We start from the raw sequence: 16,177 nt of genomic DNA, 5'->3' as shown, positions 1-16,177 counted from the left end.
CTTTTAATGATTAAGTTCAGTTGAATGCTCTTGGTTTAAATTTTACATGGGCTGCCTTATACCAAATGTGTTTTAAATTGAACGTCTCTTAAGTTTTAGCATCCCTTTGAAAGGTAGCCATCACTTTTCTTGATTTACGGATATGGGCAGGCAGAGCTGAACTGTGGTCCTCAGAAGCCTTTCTTCTACTCTTGCTTTACATGAGAGCTTGCTGATTTGCCCAGTCTGAATACCATGCTCCCCAGACCTCTTTAGCGGATCTGTCCATTTTCAGCGCTAATGGCCAATAAGGAATCCTCTTTTCTGGATGCAGTTTTGAGTAGGTGATCTGTTTTTGTTTTTGTTTTTTTACCCATTCATTTCTTCTTGCTCTGATAAAATGCCTTCTTCCTCTTATTCCCTAGAACAGTGATTGACAAACTTTTTCTGTAAAACGTCAGATGGTAAATGTCTTAGGCTTTGGGGCTCTGTTGTAACCATTCCACTCATTGTAGTGTAAAAGCAGCCTATAAGCCATTGGGAATGGCTGTGTTCCTATAAAATTTATTTATAGGGGCACCAGGTGGCTCATTGAGTGTCCGACTCTTGATTTCGGCTCTGGATATGATCTCAGGGTCGTGGGATCTGTACTCAGCACAGAGTCTGCTTCTCTTCCTTTCCCTCTGCCCCTCCACCTGCTCATGCACGCGAGCTCAAGAGCTCTCTCCCTGAAATGAATAAAATAAGTCTTAAGAAAAAAATTCAGATAATGTCTGGATTTGGCCCACAGACCATACAGGGGGCTGTATTTTAAGATTTTTTTACTTTAATTAACTTAAGTTTATATAGCCACTCATGGCTAGTAGTTAGAATGTTGGACCCTGGAGCCTAGAGCTCTGCACAGTGCCTTGAACAGGAACCTGGTGTTTTTTGCAATTAAATTGGGGAATTAAACTTTTTTTCTCTTGTTACAAATAGGACAAAATGATGACGGAGAGAACGCTGTTGAAGGAACGTTACCAGGAGGTCCTGGACAAGCAGAGGCAAGTGGAGAATCAGCTCCAAGTGCAATTAAAGCAGCTCCAGCAAAGGAGAGAAGAAGAAATGAAGAATCACCAGGTACCCTGCTTATGTTAAAGTCTGTCAATAAGTATGGCTACACTCCCTAATCAAACTGTAATTTTGTTTCTGAATTAATAGGAACAGAAGAGCAATATTTATCTTTTTAATGGTTGTCTTAGAATTTTAAGGATAAAAAGAACCTTTGAGGGCATCTTGTTCAAACTCTCAGTTCTTTTTTTAAGATTTTATTTATTTGAGAGAGAGAGAGAATGTGCACACCCTTGAGCCAGGGGAGGGGCAGAGGGAGAGAATCTCAAGCAGAATCCCCACTGAGCACGGAGCTCAATGAGAGGCTTGATCCCACGATCAAGCTCAGGTCATGACCTGAGCCAAAACCAAGAGTTGGACGCTCAACCGACTGAGCCACCCAGGCGCCCCCATACTCTCACTTCTATTTAAGTTTAGAGAGAAAAGTTAATATATTTTGTTGACATAGCTGACTGTCTACCTGGAAAACCATGTAATTAGACTCTTATATTAAAAAACATAATTCTAATAGATTAAAAATCTACATATGAAAACTGGAAAAAATGTAAGTTAAAAGAAAATTTAGGAGAATGTTTATAAAACCTCAAGTTGCAAGAGTCACTTTAAGCCAGGCAAAAAACCCAGAAGCCATAGAAGAATGAATCAATTTAATTATGTATAATTTAAAACTTCTGATATGGCAGATGATACAAAAAACATCATAAGATCAGTGTTGGGGCGCCTGGGTGGCTCAGTTGTTAAGCGGCTGCCTTCGGCTCAGGTGTTGATTCCAGGTCCTGGGATTGAGCCCCGCGTCGGGCTCCCTCCTCGGCGGGAGGCCTGCTTCTCCCTCTCCCACTCCCACTGCTTGTATTCCCTCTCTCACTGTGTCTCTGTCAAATAAAATCTTTAAAAAAAAAAAAAAAGATCAGTGTTAGATTGGGAAAATATTTGTAGCACAACTGATGAAGGGTTTAATATCCATATCCGTGTTCTGAGACTCCTACAGTTTCATGGTAAAAGTCAAATACTCTAAAGAAAAACTAGGAAAGGTTATTGTATAGTTTCCTATTGCTGCTGTACCAAACTACCATCAATTTGGCAGCTGAACACAACACAGTCCTATAGGTCAGAAGTCCAACATGGGTGTCACTGGGCTAAAATCCAAGTATTGGCAGGGTTGCATCAGTTTCTGGGGACTCTGGGAGAGCTTACCTCTCCCTGCATTTCCAGCATCTAGAGGCTGCTTGTATTCCTTGATTCCCTTCTCCATCTTCAGAGTCAGCAAATTTACATCTCTGACCACTCCTCCCTAATCACATCTTCCTCAGATCGCAATTGAGAAAGGTTCTCCATTTTTGAAGACCTGCGTAATTAGATTGGGCCCACGCAGATGATCCAGGACTGTCTCCCTGCATCTGGGTCTTTACCTTAGTCACACCTGCACAGTCTCTTTTCCCATGGAAAGAAACATAATCACAGGTCCCAGGGATTAGGTTAGATTAGAATGTGGACATATTTTGGGGGAAGGGGTTATTACTTTGCTTACAACAGTTGTACATGGTGGGGCGCCTTGGTGGCTCAGCCAGTTAAGCATCTGCCTTCAGCTCAGGTCATGATCTCAGGGTCCTGGGATCAAGCCCCGAGTTGGACTCCCTGCTCAGCGGGGAGTCTGCTTAAGATTCTCTCCTTCTGCACCCCCCCCCATGAGCTTGCTTTCTCTCTCTCAAATACATAAATAAAATCTTTAAAAACAAAACAATTATAAATGGTAGTACACAGAAGAGGAAAAGCAAGTGCATAATAAATATATGAAAAGAAGCTCAGCCTCAGCCTCACTGGTATTCATTCATTTAGCAAATATTTTCTGAGTTCCTTATCCAGGCTCTGCAGATTTAGCAGTAAAGGCAACATAGTCTCTGCACTAAGTGCTTATTTTAGTTGGAGGAGGCCAACTGTACAAACAGTAGAGAATGGGAGTTAGGAAAATGTTTCTTAAAACGATTAGATACCATTCCTCTCTCCCCCTCAAGAGATCGGCAAAAATGAATTAAGTTATCAAGGGTGAGGAAAAATGAACCCTTTTCAGACATTTGTATATGAATTGTTACAGCCTTTTTGGAAAAGTTACTGAGAATTGTCAGTTAAGATTTAAAATGTACTATGACCTAGCAATCATATTATTAAGTCTTTTTTACAGAAATAGAAGTTTTTATAGGAAAGTGTAGATATACAGAGTATTTATTGCAGTATCGTGTGTAGTTAAAAAACACTGGAGTCAACTTGATGGACTCTTTACATAGAATGGTTGGATAAGTTGGATATATATATACACATTACGTCATATACTGCTATTTTTAAGTTAAATCTATATATTTATTTTACTTTATTTATTTATTTATTTTTAAAGATTTTATTTATTTATTTGAGAGAGAGAGAATGAGAGAGAGCACATGAGAGGGGGGAGGGTCAGAGGGAGAAGCAGACTCCCTGCCAAGCAGGGAGCCCGATGCGGGACTTGATCCAGGGACTCCAGGATCATGACCTGAGCTGAAGGCAGTCGCTTAACCAACTGAGCCACCCAGGCGCCCTATTTTACTTTATTTTTTAAGATTTATTTATTTATTTGAGAAAAAGAGAGTACACTTGAGAAGGGGAGGGGTAGCGGGGAAGGGGAGAAAATCTCAAGCAGATTCCACCCTAAGCATGGAGCCTGAGGGGGCTCAATCCCACGACTCATGAGATCATGATCTGAGCCAAAACCAGTCAGATGCTTAACCAACTGAGCCACCCAGGTGCACCAAGTTAAATCTATATAGACAGTATGCTCACATCAAGTGAAAAAAAGCAGGATGCAGAATAATGTGTATAAAGTCATCTCATGGGATGCCTGGGTGGCTCAATCGGTTAAGTGTCCGCCTTCAGCTTGGATTGTGGTCCTGGGGTTCTGGGAGCGAGTCCTTCATGGGGAGCCTACTTCTCCCTTTGTCTGCCGCTCCTCCTGCTTGTGCTCTCTATCTCTTTCTCTGACAAATAAATAAAATCTTAAAAAAAACAATCACCTCATTTGGAAAAAACACAAAAGCAAAGAAATACACATATAAGTATACGTGTTTGTGTGAGAATAAAGATGTGAAAGCAATCAGATAAGACAGTGGACATATTAATTATGGGTGGAATTGGCATGCATTAGGGAGTGACTTAACTATCACTTTTTTATTATTCCACTTCTTACTACAAATATATATATTTTTGTTAAAGTAAAAAAGGAACCAAACAACTCCTCACACATAATAAAGTAGAACCTTAACAAACAAAACAAGACCATTTTTGTTGAACATAATGAATTCCCACCCCATACAAGAATGCCTTTCTCAGCATTCTTAACAGGTGTTCATTCGGCCTTTATCTGAACACAGGTATTGGAAGGGTTATTGCTTCTCAAGGCAGTAAATTCCATTTTTGAACAGTTTTGATTGTTAGAAATTCTTTCTCCTGCTGAATTGAAATCTGCTTTATTGTAACTTTCTCTCTTACATCTAGATACTGGCTTTCAGAGCTACTCATCAACCCGATTCCTTCAATTCAACTTGAATTTACTCAAATCAATATGTTAATTTGTGTTAGTTGAAAATAACCTTTAGACCAAAAGAACTAATCCATTTCCTTCTTTACTTGTGTGTGACTGTAATTATGGGGGACTCAGGAGATACTAAAAGCTATCCAGGATGTAACAATAAAGCGAGAAGAAACAAAGAAGAAGATAGAGAAAGAAAAGAAGGAGTTTTTGCAGAAGGAGCAGGATCTGAAAGCTGAAATCGAGAAGCTTTGTGAGAAGGGCAGAAGGTAAATGATGCTGTTAAGAATAAAACCCCTGTGTGCATGTATATATTTGTGCATAAGCATCCAGTCTTGTTTATGTGCCTAGTTTCTTTTCTTTTGGTCTAAGTTTTATTTGAACAACAAGTACACAAATAAAATCCTCTAATGATTTTAGCTTTTTCAGCACCTTGTGTTAGATTCAGTAAAAAAAAAAATTTCAGATTCAATAATACCTTGAAATAATAGCAGCTGATTGTTGGGTCCTAAATATGATCAAGATTTTGAAATGCATCTAACACCTGCTACACTTGCTTTGATCCTGATTTTTTAGAAGTTCAGGCTGTGAGAATACTTTGATTATGTTATTCAGCACTAAAACAAGTTTTAAACAGTAACATTTTAAGTAAGCCTTTGGAAAGAATTATTTAGTGGATCTCTGTTCTCTTCTGGGTGCTACAGCAAGAGCAAGGTGCGCATAGAATTTGGTCAGATTTTGTTTTCCAAGATTCTTAATGTGGAAATCAAAATAGCTGTGAACCCTGATGATTTTATTTAAATTCTAAAATGTGCTTTTATTTATCAAGAAAATCTTGGCCTGCTCGAGTCAGAGCTCTAAATGAAAAGTAGCAAGCTCATTGGTTGAATCATTTTCCAATTATGAAAGATGGTAACTGTGAAAGGTCAACATGAGAAAGAACGTTTGGGAAAGAGCCTAAGGACCAATCTGTTTTGTTGAGAATCGAATGATAATGCTTCAAAGGTGGGTCAGTTGTCCATGGTGATCCATCCATGCATCAGCGATTATGAAGAGTGTGCTGGGAGCATAACGCTATACCTGGCATTGTTAGTGATTGAACCCCCTGCCCCCCCCCCAACAACATGGCCTCTGCCATTGTCTTCACAGACTGGGAGGAGGACAGTGAAACAGAGACATGAGCGTGCAAGCAGTTTAGCAGCAGTCTTAGCAGAAGCTGGGAAGGTGAATCCATTATGACAATTCTAGGCTCTGTGAAAGATTTTTTTTTGATGTGTACTCTATACTCTTAAGGTATCTCTGACCACTTTCTCTGCCTTCTGATTGGATAAGCCCAAATGGTGATTGATACTAACAATTTGCTGCTCGTGGTCTGGGAGATCCAATTGGGCTTTTTTATGTGTCACTAGTGTCAGAATGACACTTTCTGTCATGCTTTTTGTAGAATGTGGGTTTCACTTTTCCAGAAGTAGGGGGAAGAAGTCTTCTGTGTGCATCTTTGTTCTAGCAGTGATGCGGGTTTTGTTCTGCATTCCAGCATCCACAGAAACTGTGGGCACAGAGATTTTGGGCATTGTATTAGTCTGTTCAGACTGCCATCACAGAATACCACAGACTGGGTGACTTAAACAACAGTAATTTATTGTCTTAGGGTTCTAAAGACTGGAAGTCTAAGATTAAGATGCTGGCAGGGTTGGTTTCTGGTGAAGTCTGTCTTCCTGGCTTGCAGACACTGCTGCCTTCCTGTTCTGTCCTCACATGGCCTTTCCTCCGTTTGTGCAAACTCCCGGTGTCTCTCCTCTTCGAGTGAGGACAGCAGACCTGTTGGATTCGAGCCCCATCCTTATGATCTCATTTAACTTTAATTACTTCCTTAAAGGCCTCATCTCCAAATATAGTCACATTGCTGGTGAGGGCTTCAACAAATGAATTTGTGGGGGACACAGTTCAGGCCATAACAGTCATGTTTCCTGTTTATAGCTCTCATTCCGTCAGCCAACGCTCACTGAGTGTCTACTGTGAGCCAGACAGTATGGGCCCGGAGAATAGAAGGCCCTCGTGGAGCTTATTGTTGAATAGGAGAGATGACAAATAGATAATTACAAACTAGTATAATGATACCATGGTAGTGGTCGTATCGGAGTACGTAGAAGGGGCATGGAACCCAGACGGGCAGGGGGAGTCAGAGGGGGATTCCCAGGGGAAGTGATTTCTGGCACTGAATCCTGAAAGATAAAGGGGAATGTGAACACCACATGCAGTGCATGATCCTTGATTTGATCCTAGACTAAACAAATAACTTTCAAAGAAAGAGTTACAGGGGTGGGGGTTGATACAGGGAGGAATTAGTTGGGCAAGGAATAGGGGAAAGACATTGCAGGCAGGGGGCCTACAGACAAGAGAGAACAGCACCTGAGCTGTAGGGAGGTGGGGAGGAACAAGACCAGTGTGGTAGTGGGAAGCCGGTCACAAAAAACTGTATCGTGTGTTCAGGAGTTTGGGTTTTTCTCTGATAGTGATACTGAAAGATTTTAAGGGGGGAGGGGTATCAGAGGAGGAGTTCTGCGTTTTAGATAAATGACTTTGGCGGGTGGAAAGTGAATGGGAGTAGTGTAGAGGACCAGTTAGGAGACTTACCTGTCAGATCCTGCCTGAGGGTGACAGTGGCCCACACTGCGGTGGCCCTGGCTGGGAGGAGAGAATTTCACATGTATGTTATATAAAGGTGAATTTACAGGGTGCCTGGGTGGCACAGTTGGTAAGTGTCCAACTCTTGGTTTCGGCTCAGGTCATGATCTCAGGGTCGTGAGGTTGAGCTCCGAGTTGGGCTCTTTGCTCAGCGAGTCGGGCTCTGTGCTCAGCATGGAGCCTGCTTGGATTCTGTCTCGCTCTCCCTCTGCTCCTGCCCACTCCCTGCTCTCTCTCTCTCTCTTTCTCAAAAATAAATAAATCTTTTTAAAAAGGTGAATTTACTCAGTAGAAATCTGCTAAGTGCTTTGTACTCTTTGGGGGTAGTCACTATGTATTTTAATGTAACTATAATTTCTAAAGAAGACACCCTGAGTTAACAACAACAACAACAAAGCAACCCCCCCCCCCAAAAAAAACTAAGGAACTAATACTCAGTTTAGTCATGTATTCGATGATTTTCTCCTGGATACCTGGTTGCTTGTCGTGGATGTTGTCTTGCTTTCGTGGGACACTTCCTAATTCCCAGCTTATATCCTTGAGGATTATTGCTGGCATGAGGAAGGTGAGGCTTCCATGTGAGTGCTCTTCCAGGGCAGAACTTCTTTTTTAAGATTCCTGCCTTTAATAGTGACTCATTGAGAATGGCAGCAAGTAGGACTCTTCCCTAGTAAAAGATGGTGAGCTTGAGCTTTAAAAGACATTATCAACTGATTCATAGAAGTAGCTTGGGACAAATAACAGGAAAGCAGAAATACTAAGCATCATTCTTCTTCTTTTTTTTTTTTTATTTATTTTTTATTTTTTTTATTTTTTGTTCTTATGTTAATCCCCATACATTACATCATTAATTTTAGATGAAGTGTTCCATGATTCATTGTTTGTGCATAACACCCAGTGCTCCATGCAGAATGTGCCCTCCTCAATACCCACCACCAGGCTAACCCATCCTCCCACCCCTCATTCTTCTTTTTTTAAAAATGTTCTGAGCATGGGGCACCTGGGTGGCTCAGTTGGTTAAACATCTGCCGTTGGCTCAGGTCATGATCTCAGGGTCCTGCGATCAAGCCCTGCGTCGGGCTCCCTGCTCAGTGGGAAGCCTGCTTCTCCCTCTCCCTCTACGGCTCCCCTAGCTCATGCTCGTGCTCTCTCTCTCTCTCTCAAATAAATAAAATCTTGAAAAAAAGTGTTCTGAGCTTGCCTGATGAACTCATATGATAGAGTGATAGGTAAGTAGCACATCAAGGGACTTACTGTTGGACACATTATTTTTTTTACTTATGAGAGAGAGAGAGAGAGAGTAGGGAGAGGAGCAGAGGGAGAAGGACAAGCAGACTCCACGCTGAGTGCAGAGCCTGACATAGGGCTCGATATGAGGACCCTGAGATAATGACCCGAGCCGAAACCAAGAGCCAGACATTCAACCAACTGAGCCACCTACGCACCCCTGGAAGGCATTACTCTAGATGTCATTTAAGAGTCTGCACTAAATTGAAATCAACAGTGTGCATGAAGATTCATTTTGGAAATTTCTCACCAAATGCTAGTTTATTTAACTGGTATGTGTAAAAGCCCTAGCAGCTTGCGTAGCAATCAGTAAATCTGGTGAGCATTTCTTGGGTGCAAAGCAGTGAGCCAGGCTGTTGCAACATCCTGTATTTGACCATAGCTGTCCATCCTTCAAGCAGTCTGCTCGTTCCCAGTGAGTCTACACTTTGACCACTTGAGGTCTTCTTTCTTGTTTGGAAACCTCACTCCATTTCCCACCAGTCTTTCAGCTCCCTGGAAGCATGTCTTTCCATAGCTAGCCTCAATGCACGGTCCACTGCTTGGGTCACTCCCTTAGTGTTACCCTCAATTCTCTTTCCTCTCATTCTTCTGTAGTACTCCAGTCCTGGGTCAAGTCAGCCGCCTGACGTCTCTGGGCTGCTGAGTGCTGCTGGACATAGCCCTCAAACTGTGTCTGGGGTCAGAATAAGTGTCTGACTTCTAACATCACTGGAATCCTCGAGACTCCTTCTTCTTCTGAGGGCTGTCCCAAACTTCTACCTCCCTTTCTCAACTTCGTCTCTCCATCATTTCTCTCCTTAGTCTTAGCAGATGATCTTGCTTTTTATTTCACGGTAAAAATAGAGGCCATCAAGTGAAACCTCTTTCAGTTTCCCAGCTCTCAGCAGACACATCCATCCTTTCCTCCTGTCCTTGTATCTGAGTCTAAACTTTGTACCTGTACGTGAATTCGGTTCACTCTTGATGCTGCCATTTGTCCATAAGTGGCCGTACTATGTACTGCCTGCCGGAACTGAATAACCAAGAGCCATCCTAAATTCTCTCTTAGCCCCTTTTCCACCACATCTGCTTTTACATTCTTAATATTATCTCTTTCTTGGGATGCCTGGGTGGCTCAGTTGGTTAAGTGGCTGTCTTCGGCTCAGGTCATGATCCCGGGGTCCTGGGATCGAGCCCTGCTTTGGGCTCCCTGCTCTGCACGGAGCCTGCTTCTCCCTTTGCCTGCTGTTCTCCCTGCTTGTGGTCTGTCTATGTCAAATGAATAAAATCTTTAAAAAAGAATTATCCCTTTCTCTCTGTTCACGCTGACCCTGTCATTTCAGGATCTCATCAGTCCTAGATCACTGAGGTAGGCTACGAAACTTTCTTTGCCTCCACTCTGCCTCTCTTCTCACTTGTCTAGTACACTGCTAACCGTAGAAATCTTTTTCACATCCACGTCTGATAATGTTATTTCCCTGCTGAAAATTTTTCATAGTTCTTGATAGCTTTTGGGGTAAAGTTTCAGCTCTTTAGCTGAGTATAGAAGGCCCTCAGTTACCTAGTCCTTGTTTATGTCCTTAGCTGTACTGTTGACTGCTCCCCCAAACAACTGTTGCTGGTTTATACCTACTGCTACATGAATTCGCTTAAAACTCAGCCTGTATTATCTGCTCTAGAAGCTTTCCCAGATCCTCCCCTTCTCCCCTTCACACATCGTGACCATTTCGTTTAGATGACCCTCTTCTGTACTCATTAGCATGCTGAGTATACCTCTGTCTTAACACATACTTCTGATGGTCTTTTGGTTGACTTGAATGCCTCCCCCATCATATAGTTTCTTGAGAATGTTTTGATCCATTGCTGTGTAAAATAGCCATCATAAAACTTAGTATCTTAAAACAGAATAATTTGTTATTTTTCACAGGTTTTTGGGTTGTCTTGGATGGACGGTTCTGCTAGTCTCTAGGGTCATTCCTGTAGCTGTGGTCGGACGGCAGCTGGGACTGGAACATCCAAGGTGGCATCATTCATATTTCTGGTACCTTGGCAGGGGCACCTGGAAGGCTGGGCCTAGCTGAGACACGGAGAGGGCTAGGCCTTTTCTCACTCTCTCTCTCCATATTGTCTCTTCCCTCTCCAGGTGGTCTTTCCAGCAGAGGGGCCAGATTTCTTTCTTGGTGGCTCAGAGCTCCCAAGAGTACCAAAGTGGAAGTTTCTAGGCTTTCTCTAAGGCATAGACTTGGAACTGGCACAGTGCTATTTCTGTGACATTCTTTTGGTTAAAATGAGTCACAGGGCCAACTCAGACTTAGTGTTGGAGGGGGCTGAACATGAACACCAGCAGGCCTGGTTCATTGGGACTGGTCCATGTTTGGAAATCTGCTGCTGCAGCAAGTTAACACATCTCACTTAACTTTTTCTGCTCAGTATGTGTGAATATCTTTTAGATATGGGGAATCAGAGAGATTATACAAGTAGGAGATGCATACTTAGAGGTGTCTTAGAAATATGCAGGATGGATTTTGGGGGAAGAGTGAGACTGAGACATCAACAGGAAGCACTTACAATAAACTGAGTTTCTAAGGATCATTATAAGACTAGTGATGGTGGAATGAAAAGGAAGAAATGGACTCCGGAGGAATTGATGCTTGATTATTTTAGAGATTAAGGCTGGGGGAAGTGTCAAAACTAACTTCTGTATTGACCCTGGGTAACTATGTGCCACCTGGACAGTAATTGGGAAATGGAATCCCCATTCTAAGTTCTGAGGGTAAAGTAAGTGATGTGATGATGTGAGATATGCAAGTTAAAATCCTCAGGCGGCCATTGGAAGTGGGACACTTGACTAGAAGAGATGCTCTGTCTTGATTTGGAGTTGACTGCATAGAGGTTGTAACTATCTGAAACTCACTGAAAGTGAGTTTTCTGTGGGAAAAAGCATAGAGTAGGGCTCAGTTCTTAACGCTGAGGCACACCTACAGTTTGGGAGTACAAAGAGGAAGGGAAGGCAGAAAGAAAAGGAAACAGCTTAGAATAGTAGTATAGGGCTTCAAAGGGGGAGGTGCAGAACAGTGCCAGAAACTGCAGGGAAGTACATGAGAACTGGGTCTGAGTAAAGGCCATTGGTAATTACTGGGTGTAACCAACAGGGGTTTGTAGGCAGAGGAATTCTTTTCCCCCAATATTTTATTACGAAAATTTTTAAACACTAGGAGAAGCAAGAAGTATTGTCCATTAACACTCACCCCCTAGATTCAGCAATTAACATTCTACTAAATTTGTTTTAGCAATATCTTTCCATCCCTCTATCCGTTCATCAGTCCATCTTTTTTTTTCTTTTCAAAGCATACCAGAGTAAGTTGCAGTCATCAGTAACTTCACCTTTAAATCCATAAACGTGCATATTATTAATTAGAGTTAAATATTATTTGTGTTTCCTTTCTTTTGGTAATAAAATATATATGCAGTTAAATACATGAATCTTAAGTGTGCCATTCCATAAGTTTTGACCAGTGTCAAATGCCTGTGTAATTCAAACCCATTAAGATACAGAGAACTACCCTTAAACCAAATGGTCCCCTCATAGACTTTCCCAGTCTTCTCTTGTCCCATCTTCCAAAGACAACTGCTGTTCTGATTTTCTCATCATAAATTAACTCTGCTGTTCTAGAGTGTCACATAAATGAAATCCTACAATATGTACCCTTTTGTGTAGGACTTCTTTCATTCAGCATAATGCTTCTGACATTCATTTATGTCTCTTTATTGTCGAGTGGTATTCCTTTTGTTAATACACCACACTTTATCCATTCTCCTTTGAGGGGTCATGTAATGGTTTCTAGAATTTGACTATTATGAATAAAGCTGCTGTGAACAGTTGAGTATGTTTTTGTGTGAGCATATACTTTTATATTTCTTGGGTCAATTTCTAGGAGTAGAATCAACAGGTTGTAGGGTAGGTATATGTTTAGTTTTGTAAGAAACTGACAGATAAATTTCCCAAGTGCACATGCCATTTTACAGTCTACCTACAAGGTATGAGAATTCTGGTTGCTTCATATCCTTGCCATTCAAGTGGTTGTATTTCATTGTGGTTTTATTTGGCATTTTCCTCATTACTAATGATGCTGATCACTTTTCCATGTGCTCATTGGCCATGCATATGTCTGTTTTTGTGAAGTGTCCGCTGCGATTTTTGCCCCCCTTCCTTTTTTTTTTGGTTGTTTTTAGAAGTTCTTTGCATATTGCAAATATAAAGCCCTTTGTCAGTTATATAGTCTGTGAAAATGTTCTTCCACTCTCTGACTTAGCTATTATTCATTTTTTTTAATTGAATGTTTTGGAGAAGTTTTAATTTTAAGGCTGTCTAATTTATCAAGTTTTCTTTTATAGTTACTGCATTCTTTGTCCTGAGAAACCTTTGCCTACCCTGAAGTAGCAAAGGTGTTCTCCTCTGTTTTCTTATGGAAGCTCTATCATTTTAGCTTTTATCTTTATGATCCATCTCGGGATAATTTTTGTACATGGTGAGAACTAGGGGTTGAGGTTCATTTTTTGAGGTTCACGTGCCTATCCAGTTGTCCCAGCACTGTGTGTTGAAAAGACTTCCCTTTCCCCCGTTGGAATGCTTGACACCTTTGCCAAAAACCAAATGACAGTATGAGTCATTTGTATAAATAGTGGGTCTATTTCTGAGCACTATTCTGTTGCATTGGTATATTTGTCTATCTTTATGCCAAATCATGCTGTCGTGATGATTATGGCTTTATAATAAGTCATGGTCAGAGAATGTAAGATCTGCTTCTTTTTTGAAGGTTCTTTGGAGTTTGCACTACCTTTAGGTCATTTGCATTACCATATATGTTTGAGAAATAGCATGCCAGTATCTACAAAAACAAAACCCGAACTGGTGAGACATAGTTCCTTTGAATCTGTAGATCAATTTGGGGAAAATTGACATCTTAGTAATACTGAGCCCTCCAATCCATAAATATGTATCTGTCAGTTTATTTAGATCTTTATGTTAGCAACCTTTCAGAATTTTCAGAGTCCAGGTCTTACACAACTTTCTTTAGATGTCTAAAGAAATTTGTTCCTAAGTATTTTATGTTCTTTGATACTATTTAAGTAGAATTAAATTTTCAAAAAAATTTCAACTGTTTCTTGCTAGTGTATAAAAATATAATTTATTTTGTATATTAACCTCATACCTGCTACTTTGCTAAACGTACATATTAGTGTCTTAGTTGTTTTGTGGATTCCTTAAGGTTTTCTACATAAACAATTATAGCTTCTGCGAATATACAGTTCTATTTCTTCTTTTCAAATCATAAGCCTTTTATCTTTTGTAAACATTAATACACTGACTAGGACCTCCAGTACTGTGTTGAATAGAAGTGGTAGAGTAGACATACTCACCTTGTTTCTGCTCCTCATGGGAAATGTTTAGTATTTTACCATTAATTGGGATGATAGCTATAGGTTCTTTGTAGATGCCCTTTATCAAATTGGGGAAGTTCTCTTCTGTTTCTAATTTTCTGAGAGTTCTTAACATGATTGGGTGCTTAGTTTTGTCAAATAGTTTTTCTGCACCTATTATAATTATTGACTGGTTTTTCTCCTTTACTCTGTTAATATGGTAAATTATATTGATTTATTTTCAAATGTTAAACCAGTTGTCCATTCTTGGGATAAACCCCCTTGGACAAGATATGTTATTGTTTTTATATATTGCTGAATTCAACTTGCTATTATTTTTAGGGATATTTGTGTCTATACTTACTGAGGAATATTCTACATTTTTTTATTTTTAAAAATGTAATTATATCAGTTGCTGAGGGGGTGATGTTAAAATCTCTATGATTATAGACTTTCCTCTTTTTCCTTTTAATTCTGTGGATTTTTGTTACGTATATTTTCAAGTTGTATTGTTAGATACATACACGTTTATGATCGTTATATATTCCTGATGAATTAGCCATTTTATCATTATGAAATGTCTCTCTTTATTTTTGTCATATTCTTTATGTTAAAGTTTACTTTTTTTTTTTTTTAAAGATCTTATTTATTTATTTGACAGAGAGAGACACAGCGAGAGAGGGAACACAAGCAGGGGGAGTGGGAGAGGGAGAAGCAGGCTTCCCGCCGAGCAGGGAGCCCGATGCGGGGCTCGATCCCAGGACCCCGGGATCATGACCTGAGCCGAAGGCAGACGCTTAACGACTGAGCCACCCAGGCGCCCCTATGTTAAAGTTTACTTTATGTGATATTAATATTGATACTGCAGTCTTACGCTTATTTTTTACATGAGGTATATTTTTCCATCATTCATCTTCAACCTGTCTACATTTTTATGTGTCATAAAGATAGCATATAATTGAGGGCGCCTGGGTGGCTCAGTTGGTTAAGCGACTGCCTTCGGCTCAGGTCATGATCCCGGAGTCCTGGGATCGAGTCCTGCATCGGGCTCCCGGCTCAGCGGGGAGTCTGCTTCTCCCTCTGACCCTCTCCCCTCTCATGCTATTTCTCTCTCTCTCTCTCAAATAAATTTAAAAATCTTAAAAAAAAAAAAAGATAGCATATAATTGGATCTTTCTTTTTATCTATTCTGACAAGCTGCCTTTTAATTAGAGGCTTTAGTCAGTTTATATTTAACATAATTATCGATATGGTTGAATTTAGGTCTACTCTTTTACTATGTAAATTGAATATTCTTGAATATTTTTTAGAATTTTAATTTGGCCTTTCCTTCCACGAATACACATCTGTTACATTAATTCACTGGTAGCATTTGTTATAAAGAAAAATTACATGCCTGATGCTTATTTTGTATTAGAAAGACTTGTAATTTTCTTTTTTTCTTTTTTTAAAGATTTTTTTATTTATTTGAGAGAGAGAATGAGATAGAGAGAGAGCATGAGAGGGGGAGGGTCAGAGGGAGAAGCAGACCCCCTGCCAAGCAGGGAGCCCGATGTGGGACTCGATCCCAGGACTCCAGGACCATGACCTGAGCCGAAGGCAGTCGCTTAACCAACTGAGCCACCCAGGCGCCCCTAGAAAGACTTGTAATTTTCTTGGTTAAGGTATTTGGGAAATTTTCAGAGTCTTAATTGTAGAAACTTAGAGTTATTATCCCTTAGATTTTTGAACAATCGAAGATTTTTAGATATAATATACATCAATAAAAGGCACTTATTTTAAGTTGCATATAGATGAATTTTTACAAACTAATCATGCATATAAACACTAACACAATCAAGGTCCATGCTCCTTCTCCATCACTGCCCTTTCTTCCCCTCAGTTCTCAGGTAAACACTTTGTCACCATAGATTACATTTACATTTTCTAGAAATTTGTGTCTAGCTTCTTTCACTCAGCCTATTTTAAGGATTCATCCTTGATGTCATCATGGATATGAAATATCTCAATAGTTTATTCCTTTTCTTTTTTTAAGATTTTGTTTTTTATTTTATTTATTTATTTATTTTTTAAAGATTTTATTTATTTATTTGACAGAGAGAGACACAGTGAGAGAGGGAACACAAGCAGGGGGAGTGGGAGAGGGAGAAGCAG

At 40.3% G+C, this 16,177-nt stretch overlaps 1 protein-coding gene across 7 annotated transcripts in view; it reads left to right on the top strand.

Annotated features, from left to right (window-relative positions):
* Positions 1-16,177, top strand: part of RNF214 (ring finger protein 214) — a 50,352-nt gene that overhangs the window by 8,229 nt on the left and 25,946 nt on the right. For 4 of the 7 annotated variants that reach the window (XM_064577394.1, XM_064577398.1, XM_064577395.1 and 1 more), the window contains exons 5-7: positions 958-1,098; positions 4,775-4,914; positions 10,530-10,622. In XM_064577394.1, coding sequence (XP_064433464.1) covers positions 958-1,098; positions 4,775-4,914; positions 10,530-10,622 — 374 coding nt within the window. The remainder of the gene's footprint in view (positions 1-957; positions 1,099-4,774; positions 4,915-10,529; positions 10,623-16,177) is intronic. The other 3 variants (XM_064577399.1, XM_064577397.1, XM_064577396.1) reach the window with 1 other exon arrangement.

The sequence above is a fragment of the Mirounga angustirostris genome, unplaced genomic scaffold (assembly GCF_029215605.1).
Source record: "Mirounga angustirostris isolate CCGP_5_RB_7025 unplaced genomic scaffold, mMirAng1.0.hap1 SCAF_13, whole genome shotgun sequence".
Lineage (NCBI taxonomy): Eukaryota > Metazoa > Chordata > Mammalia > Carnivora > Phocidae > Mirounga > Mirounga angustirostris.
Note: the sequence above shows the minus strand (reverse complement) of the source record. Positions and strands in the feature narration are given on the sequence as shown.